The 10000-nt window shown below is 43.9% G+C and overlaps 1 protein-coding gene across 5 annotated transcripts in view; it reads left to right on the top strand.

Annotated features, from left to right (window-relative positions):
• Positions 1 to 10000, top strand: part of LOC112235374 (phospholipid-transporting ATPase ID) — an 81467-nt gene that overhangs the window by 36423 nt on the left and 35044 nt on the right. For 3 of the 5 annotated variants that reach the window (XR_006083069.1, XM_042319359.1, XM_042319357.1), the window contains 7 exons: positions 1608 to 1666; positions 2179 to 2292; positions 4271 to 4369; positions 5270 to 5331; positions 8456 to 8534; positions 8967 to 9037; positions 9156 to 9235. Coding sequence is in view for 4 of the 5 variants with exons in the window: in XM_042319359.1 (XP_042175293.1) it covers positions 1608 to 1666; positions 2179 to 2292; positions 4271 to 4369; positions 5270 to 5331; positions 8456 to 8534; positions 8967 to 9037; positions 9156 to 9235 (564 nt within the window). In the remaining variant the exon portion in view is untranslated. The remainder of the gene's footprint in view (positions 1 to 1607; positions 1667 to 2178; positions 2293 to 4270; positions 4370 to 5269; positions 5332 to 8455; positions 8535 to 8966; positions 9038 to 9155; positions 9236 to 10000) is intronic. The other 2 variants (XM_042319358.1, XM_042319360.1) reach the window with 2 other exon arrangements.

Raw genomic sequence — 10000 nt, 5'->3', positions numbered from 1 at the left:
ATTCACCTCAACGAATACATTCACCTCAGCTCAAGGTATACATTCACCTCAGCTCAAGGTATACATTCACCTCAGCTCAAGGTATACATTCACCTCACCACAACGTATAGATTCACCTCAACGAATACATTCACCTCAACGTACACATTCACCTCACCTCAACGTATAAATTCACCTCAACGTACACATTCACCTCACCACAACGTATAGATTCACCTCAACGAATACATTCACCTCAACGTATAAATTCACCTCAACGTACACATTCACCTCACCACAACGTATAGATTCACCTCAACGAATACATTCACCTCAACGTATAAATTCACCTCAACTTACACATTCACCTCACCTCAACGTATAAATTCACCTCACCTCAACGTATACATTCACCTCAACGTATACATTCACCTCAACGTATAAATTCACCTCAACGTATAAATTCACCTCAACGTATAAATTCACCTCAACGTATAAATTCACCTCAACGTATAAATTCACCTCAACGTATACATTCACCTCAACGTATAAATTCACCTCAACGTATAAATTCACCTCAACGTATAAATTCACCTCAACGTACACATTCACCTCACCTCAACGTATATATTCACCTCACCTCAACGTACACATTCACCTCACCTCAAGGTATAAATTCGCCTCAACATACACAATCACCTCACCTTGTAACTCTGTGTTGTTGTTTGTGTTGCACTGCTTTGCTTTATCTTGGCCAGGTTACGGTTGTAAATGAGAACTTGTTCTCAACTGGCCTACCTGGTTAAATAAAGGTGAAATTAATTTTATTAACTTTTTTATTTAAAAAACTCAAGGTATACATTCACCTCAGCTGACCTCAACAGAGTCATGGCCTGTTTATTCCCTTAGTGAAGCAGGGATCACACACACCCTCCAGGGGTGGGTTAACTGTGTCTGGTCTGAGCCTGTTGGGTTGTTAATGTTCAGAAGCACCAGCCAAACAGAGCTAATTCCTCTCACAACGTCATTGACCTGCCAGTCAGCGTGTGTGTGTGCGTGTGCGTGTGCATGTGTAGCTCTATATTGATTTGGTTGTACTGTATATGTAAATTAGATAGGCCAAATCAACCTCTCTCCATCTCTCTTTTTCTGTCCAACACAGACTGTAGTTACAGATGTTCTATGCTAATCTGACCAGTTTCTCACAGCAGGACACTAATCATGCAGCAACAGGAACTGTGACTTATTATGTGGATTATAATTAATAGACATTTTTGTAGAGGTTGATACATTTTTTGTTAAGTCTGACATTTTAAAGTGGGAATTACAACATTTAGAAGCCTTTTTAAACCTTGAATACACTGAAAATGTGCCTTTCCTGCTGCACAGGAAAATTCCCTGTGACCACAGAGGGATCAAATTAACATAGAACATCTGTATTGATGAATTAGTGATATTGACTCGGCCTGGGATAATCACCCTCTTATAAACACACACACAAAGGCAAGGTCCCTGGCAGGGAATCTGTGTGTTATCCCAAATATATTTTTGGTTAAGATGTTTCAGAGTTGTGTTATTCAAAGTTATGTGTTGTCTGTCTCACAGTTGTGTTGTGTGTGTTTCACCAGAGGAGGAGAGGAGGGTCCGGGCCAATGACAGAGAATACAACGAGAAGTTTCAGTATGCGGTAAGAGAGATAGTTTGTGTGTGTGTGTGCGTACATGATTATATATGTGTATTTATGTTTAAGTACATTACATGACTAATCATAGACCAACATTTTCTATTTTTGTAGTAATTAGTATTTCACATTTAGAACATACCTTCCTCTATTCCCCCTTCTCTTTATCTCTTTATCTCTCTCTATCTCTCTTTTTCTCTTTATGTCTCTTTATCTCTCTTTTTCTCTTTATCTCTCTTTATCTCTCTTTTTCTCTTTATCTCTCTTTATCTCTCTTTTTCTCTTTATCTCTCTCTATCTCTCTTTTTCTATTTATCTCTCTTTATCTCTTTATCTCTCTTTATCTCTCTTTTTCTCTTTATCTCTCTTTATCTCTCTTTATCTCTCTTTTTCTCTTTATCTCTCTTTATCTCTCTTTATCTTATCTCCCTTTATCTCTTTATCTCTCTTTATCTCTCTTTATCTCTCTTTTTCTCTTTATCTCTCTTTATCTCTCTCTCGCTCTCTGTCTCTCTCAGAGTAACTGTATTGTGACGTCTAAGTACAACGTCATCACCTTTCTGCCCGTCAACCTGTTTGAACAGTTCCAGGAAGTGGCCAACACCTACTTCCTCTTTCTGCTCATACTGCAGGTAAGATGGAAGCAGGGAGAGGAAGTGGAGGTATGGGGAGGACAGAGAGAGACGGGGATAAAGCAATGGAGGGAGAGGAAGTGGAGGTATAGGGAGGGCAGAGAGAGACGGGGATAAAACAATGGAGGGAGAGGAAGTGGAGGTATGGGGAGGGCAGAGAGAGACGGGGATAAAGCAGTGGAGGTATGGGGAGGACAGAGAGAGACGGGGATAAAACAATGGAGGGAGAGGAAGTGGAGGTATAGGGAGGGCAGAGAGAGACGGGGATAAAACAATGGAGGGAGAGGAAGTGGAGGTATGGGGAGGGCAGAGAGAGACGGGGATAAAGCAGTGGAGGTATGGGGAGGACAGAGAGAGACGGGGATAAAACAATGGAGGGAGAGGAAGTGGAGGTATAGGGAGGACAGAGAGAGACGGGGATAAAACAATGGAGGGAGAGGAAGTGGAGGTATGGGGAGGGCAGAGAGAGATGGGGATAAAGCAGTGGAGGTATGGGGAGGACAGAGAGAGACGGGGATAAAACAATGGAGGGAGAGGAAGTGGAGGTATAGGGAGGACAGAGAGAGACGGGGATAAAACAATGGAGGGAGAGGAAGTGGAGGTATAGGGAGGGCAGAGAGAGACGGGGATAAAACAATGGAGGGAGAGGAAGTGGAGGTATGGGGAGGGCAGAGAGAGACGGGATAAAGCAATGGAGGGAGAGGAAGTGGAGGTATGGGGAGGGCAGAGAGAGACAGGGATAAAGCAATGGAGCGAGAGGAAGTGGAGGTATGGGGAGGGCAGAGAGAGACGGGGATAAAGCAATGGAGGGAGAGGAAGTGGAGGTATGGGGAGGGCAGAGAGAGACGGGGATAAAGCAATGGAGGGAGAGGAAGTGAAGACAGGGATGTTGTGAAGGGGGTGGGGTGGAAATGAGTGGGGAGGGGAGGGAGGGGAGGGGGGGGAGGGGAAAGAGAGGCTATCAGTTTTCACCACACTGAAGGACACAGCAGGTACATCATAGAGACTGCTTTCTTCTCTTTCTTTGTTTTACCTCCCATCCCACTCTCACTCTCCTCTTTTTCTCTCCCCCTCCTCCCTCCTCTCACTCTCCTCTCTTTCTCTCCCCTCTCACTCTCCTCTCTTTCTCTCCCCTTCCTCCCACCTCTCACTCTCCTCTCTTTCTCTCCCCTTCCTCCCTCCTCTCACTCTCCTCTCTTTCTCTCCCCTTCCTCCCTCCTCTCACTCTCCTCTCTTTCTCTCCCCCTTCCTCCCTCCTCTCGCTCTCCTCTCTTTCTCTCCCCTTCCTCCCTCCTCTCGCTCTCCTCTCTTTCTCTCCCCTTCCTCCCTCCTCTCGCTCTCCTCTCTTTCTCTCCCCTTCCTCCCTCCTCTTGCTCTCCTCTCTTTCTCTCCCCTTCCTCCCTCCTCTTGCTCTCCTCTCTTTCTCTCCCCTTCCTCCCTCCTCTTGCTCTCCTCTCTTTCTCTCCCCTTCCTCCCTCCTCTCGCTCTCCTCTCTTTCTCTCCCCTTCCTCCCTCCTCTCTCTCTTCTTCCCCTTTCTCCTGCCCCCTACCGCTCTCTTTTTCCCTCTCTCTCTCCCTCACTCTCCTTCCTCCTGCCCCCTCACTCTCTGTTTCCCTCTCTCTCTCCCTCCCTCTCCTTCCTCCTGCCCCCTCACTCTCTGTTTCCCTCTCTCTCCCCTTCCTCCCTCCTCTCTCTCTCCCTACCTCTCTATTTCTCTCTCTCACTCACTTTCTCTCACTCTTTCTCTCTCCCTCCCTCCCTCCCTCCCTCTCTCTCTCTCTCTCTCCCCCCTCCCTCCCTCCCTCCCTCCCTCCCTCCCTCCCTCCCTCCTCTCCCTCCCTCCCTCCCTCCCTTTTTCTCTCTCTCACTCTCTCCCTCCCTCCCTCCCTCCCTCCCTCCCTCCCTCCCTCCCTCCCTCCCTCTCTCTCTCTCTCCCTCTCTCTCTCTCTCTCTCTCTCTCTCTCTCTCTCTCTCCAGTTGATTCCTCAGATCTCATCTCTCTCCTGGTTCACCACCATAGTGCCTTTAGTCCTGGTGCTCAGCATCACTGCAGTAAAGGATGCCACCGACGACTATGTGAGTGTCTGTCACACACACACACACACACACACACATACACACACACACACACACACACTAGGGCTGTGACGATTATGGAATTTGGGGTAACAATTAATTGTCATGGAAATGGAAAAGGTTATTATTATAATTGTAATTTTGGTTGAATAATCTTTAGAGCTTGTAATGCATCATAATGTGTCTGTAAAATGTGCTATGACGACCTAATGATTACAACACAGCTTTGGTGAAACCCCTGTCTCAAAAACAAATGGTTCTGACCGTTTGGAACTTTGGAAAATGAAGCTTCTCCCGACTGCCTTTCTGATCGTAAAATAATTACCAACTTTACCCACTTCATGTAAAATGATTACCAGCTTTACCCACTTCATGTAAAATGATTACCAACTTTACCCACTTCATGTAAAATAATTACCAACTTTACCCACTTCATGTAAAATAATTACCAACTTTACCCACTTCATGTAAAATAATTACCAACTTTACCCACTTCATGTAAAATGATTACCAACTTTACCCACTTCATGTAAAATGATTACCAACTTTACCCACTTCATGTAAAATGATTACCAACTTTACCCACTTCATGTAAAATGATTACCAACTTTACCCACTTCATGTAAAATGATTACCAACTTTACCCACTTCATGTAAAATGATTACCAACTTTACCCATGTTCAATGAAAAACTGCTATTGGGTGAACTGTATCTAGTTGAATATAAAGTTGAATGCCTTGTCTCCTAAAATAAATGTCTTAAGATGTGCTGAGATCATGACTATTATCTTGAAGTTTTTGTCCGTAATTGTTGGTTGATAATTGTAACTGTCCTAACTTACACTATTCAAAACGCATAATATTTGGAGAGAAAAACATGTAAATTCTTGTCTCCTTCAGTTCCGTCACAAGAGTGACAACCAGGTGAACAACCGGCAGTCTCAGGTCGTCATCCACGGCTCGTAAGTCTCCTCTAGTCCAGTCTACACTCAGCAAGACAGACAGTTATCTAGTCCAGTCTCTAATCAGCAATACAGCCATTCATCTAGTAGAGTCTACACTCAGCAATACAGACAGTCATCTAGTCCAGTCTACACTCAGCAATACAGACAGTCATCTAGTAGAGTCTACAATCAGCAATACAGCCATTCATCTAGTAGAGTCTACACTCAGCAACACAGACAGTCATCTAGTCCAGTCTACACTCAGCAATACAGCCAGTCATCTAGTAGAGTCTACACTCAGCAATACAGCCATTCATCTAGTAGAGTCTACACTCAGCAATACAGACAGTCATCTAGTCCAGTCTACACTCATTAATACAGACAGTCCTCTAGTCCAGTCTACACTCAGCAATACAGCCATTCATCTAGTCCAGTCTACACTCAGCAATACAGACAGTCCTCTATTCCAGTCTACACTCAGCAATAAGGACAGTCCTCTAGTCCAGTCTACACTCAGAAATAAAGACAGATATCTAGTCCAGTCTACACTCAGCAATACAGACATTCATCTAGTCCAGTCTCTAATCAGCAATAAAGACAGACATCTAGTCCAGTCTACACTCAGCAGTACAGACAGTCATCTAGTCCAGTCTACACTCATGAATACAGACAGGCATCTAGTCCAGTCTACACTCAGCAATACAGACATTAATCTAGTCCAGTCTACACTCATTAATACAGACAGTTATCTAGTCCAGTCTCTAATCAGCAATAAAGACAGACATCTAGTCCAGTCTACAATCAATAATACAGACAGTTATCTAGTCCAGTCTACACTCAGAAATACATAGATTCATCTAGTCCTGTCTACACTCAGCAATAAAGACAGTCATCTAGTCCAGTCTACACCCATTAATACAGACAGTCATCTAGTACAGTGTGCACTACTCAATAAAGACAGACATCTAGTCCAGTCTACAATCAGCAATACAGACAGTCATCTAGTCCATTCTACACTCATTAATACAGACAGGCATCTAGTCCAGTCTACACTCAGCAATACAGATTTTCATCTAGTCCAGTCCACACTCAGCAATACAGACAGTCATCTAGTCCAATCTACACTCAGCAATACAGACAGTCATCTAGTCCACTCTACACTCATTAATACAGACAGGCATCTAGTCCAGTCTACACTCAGCAATACAGATTTTCATCTAGTCCAGTCCACACTCAGCAATACAGACAGTCATCTAGTCCAATCTACACTCAGCAATACAGACAGTCCTCTAGTCCAGTCTACACTCATTAATACAGACAGTTATCTAGTCCAGTCTACACCCAGCAATACAGACAGGCATCTAGCCCAGTGTACACTCATTAGTAAAGACAGTTATCTAGTCCAGTCTACACTCAGCAATACAGACAGTTATTTAGTCCAGTCTACACTCAGCAATACAGACAGGCATCTAGCCCAGTGTACACTCATTAGTAAAGACAGTTATCTAGTCCAGTCTATACTCAGCAATACAGACAGTTATTTAGTCCAGTCTACACTCAGCAATACAGACAGTCCTCTAGTCCAGTCTACACTCATTAATACAGACAGGCATCTAGCCCAGTGTACACTCATTAGTAAAGACAGTTATCTAGTCCAGTCTACACTCAGCAATACAGACAGTTATTTAGTCCAGTCTACACTCAGCAATACAGACAGGCATCTAGCCCAGTGTACACTCATTAGTAAAGACAGTTATCTAGTCCAGTCTACACCCAGCAATACAGACAGTCATCTAGTCCAGTTTACACTCATTTAGTAAAGACAGTTACCTTGTCCAGTCTATACTCAGCAATACAGACAGTTATTTAGTCCAGTCTACACTCAGCAATACAGACAGGCATCTAGCCCAGTGTACACTCATTAGTAAAGACAGTTATCTAGTCCAGTCTACACCCAGCAATACAGACAGTCATGTAGTCCAGTTTACACTCATTAGTAAAGACAGTTACCTTGTCCAGTCTATACTCAGCAATACAGACAGTTATTTAGTCCAGTCTACACTCAGCAATACAGACAGTCCTCTAGTCCAGTCTACACTCATTAATACAGACAGGCATCTAGCCCAGTGTACACTCATTAGTAAAGACAGTTATCTAGTCCAGTCTACAGTCAGCAATACAGACAGTCATCTAGTCCAGTCTACACTCAGCAATACAGACAGTTATCTAGTCCTGTCTACACTGAGCAATACAGACAGTCATCTAGTCCAGTCTACACTCATAAATACAGACATTCTTCTAGTCCAGTCTACACTCAGAAATACAGACAGTCCTCTAGTCCAGTCTACACTCAGCAATAAAAACAGTCATCTTGTCCAGTCTACACTCAGCAATACAGATATTCATCTATTCCAGTCTACACTCAGAAATACGGACAGTTATCTAGTCTAGTCTACACTCAGAAATTCAGACAGTTATCAGGTGCCGGCTACACTCAGCAATACAGACATTCATCTAGTACAGTCTACACTCAGCAATACAGACAGTCATCTAGTCCAGTCTACACTCAGCAATACAGACATTCATCTAGTCCAGTCTCTAATCAGCAATAAAGACAGTCATCTAGTACAGTCCTCACTCAGCAATACAGCCATTCATCTAGTCCTGTCTACACTCAGAAATACAGACAGTTATCTAGTCCATTCTACACTCAGCAATACAGACATTCATCTAGTACAGTCTACACTCAGCAGTACAGACAGTCATCTAGTCCAGTCTACACTCAGCAATACAGACATTCATCTTGTCCAGTCTCTAATCAGCAATAAAGACAGATATCTAGTCCAGTCTACACTCAGCAGTACAGACAGTCATCTAGTCCAGTCTACACTCATCAATACAGACATATATCTACATATCGTAAGCTGTTTCTATTTATAATTTAGTTCCTCTTTCTACCTACCTACCCACCTACCTACCTACCTACCTACCTACCTACCTACCTACCTACCTACATCCCTCTCTCTCTCTCTCTCTCTCTCCTCTCCCCTCCCCTCCCTCCTCTTCTCTCTCTCTCTCTCTCTCTCTCTCCTCTCTCTCACCCTCCTTCTCTCCTTCTCTCCCTCCCTCGTTTCTCTCTCAGTCTTCAGAAGGAGAAGTGGATGAATGTAAGAGTGGGTGATATCATTAAACTGGAGAATAACCAGTTTGTGGCAGTAAGTGTATGTCATTCAATCATCAACATAATGTATCGCACACACACACACACACACACACACACACACACACACACACACACACACACACTGGTCATGATTCATTTACAACTGTTGTAATGTACTCTGTCATAACACGGTTTTTATGGTGCAGTGCAATGGTTTGATATATATACAAGCACTTACCGGTATTGAGATTCATTCATGGTGGTTTTAAAGGCTTCCATAAAGGCGATGTAACACACAGCACTCTCATATTTCAGCCAAACAATCTCTATACTAAGGTTAACTTTCAATGTACTGTACTAGTAGCGTGTTAGCCAGAGTTTCTGGAATGTGTTAGCCTTGTTAGATGGCCATGCTAGAAGGAACAGAGTGGTATTATCAGAAATGCTAGTGTGTTAGCGGATGCTAATGCTAGCTGATGTTTCTCTTCAGGCTGACCTTCTCTTACTGTCCAGTAGTGAACCTCATAGCCTCTGTTACATCGAGACAGCAGAGCTAGATGGGTAAGAACACACCATAACACACAGCACAGTCCAATAAAGCACAACACAGTGATCCTCAGTGATGCTCAGTGATGGTTTGTGAGTTCATATACAGTGTGTGTGTGTTGTGTTTGTGCAGGGAGACCAATATGAAGGTGCGTCAGTCTCTGTCTGTGACTGCAGAGCTGGGAGACCCCAACAGCCTGGCCTCTTTTGATGGTAGGAAGTCTCTTTCTATTGGTCTCTGTCTTTCACACATCAGAGGTCAGCAGGTCCACTCTGAAACCAAGCACTTAGCACCCACACTGCCCAGCATCACACACACACACGCCCTCCGTTGTCAGCGCTTAACACCCCCAGTCTCTCCATTCCCCACAGACACACACTGGTTTTCCTCATCAGCATGGTTCACCCACACATCTCTCCTCACCTTCTCAGCAGAAAGCATTACTGCAAGCAAGTTGGTCTGTGTGTGTGTGCGTGTGTGTGAGTGTGTGTGTGTGTCTGCGTGTGTCTGCGTGTTTGCTAGCACAGCGCTCATAGCAAGTCAGTTTAATTCAATAGTCCTAAAAAGGAATGTGGCTGAAACACTGTCTGAAACACAGCTGAACTCTTCCCTCTGTGGTGATGTTGAATATGTATTCATTACTTTTGTGAAGCAGAGGCTGATGTAGTAAACAGTGTGTTGTGCTGCTGAGGTGGTTTCTAAAAGCTGTTACTGAGGTGGGATGGTAAGATAATGATGGAGAGAACACTGTACTGTATCTAGGTGAGATGATGATGGAGAGAACACTGTACTGTATCTAGGTGAGATGATGATGGAGAGAACACTGTACTGTATCTAGGTGAGATGATGATGGAGAGAACACTGTACTGTATCTAGGTGAGATGATGATGGAGAGAACACTGTACTGTATCTAGGTGAGATGATGATGGAGAGAACACTGTACTGTATCTAGGTGAGATGATGATGGAGAGAACACT

The sequence above is a fragment of the Oncorhynchus tshawytscha genome, unplaced genomic scaffold (assembly GCF_018296145.1).
Source record: "Oncorhynchus tshawytscha isolate Ot180627B unplaced genomic scaffold, Otsh_v2.0 Un_scaffold_17_pilon_pilon, whole genome shotgun sequence".
NCBI lineage: Eukaryota > Metazoa > Chordata > Actinopteri > Salmoniformes > Salmonidae > Oncorhynchus > Oncorhynchus tshawytscha.
This window is presented reverse-complemented; position numbering and strand designations above follow the sequence as displayed.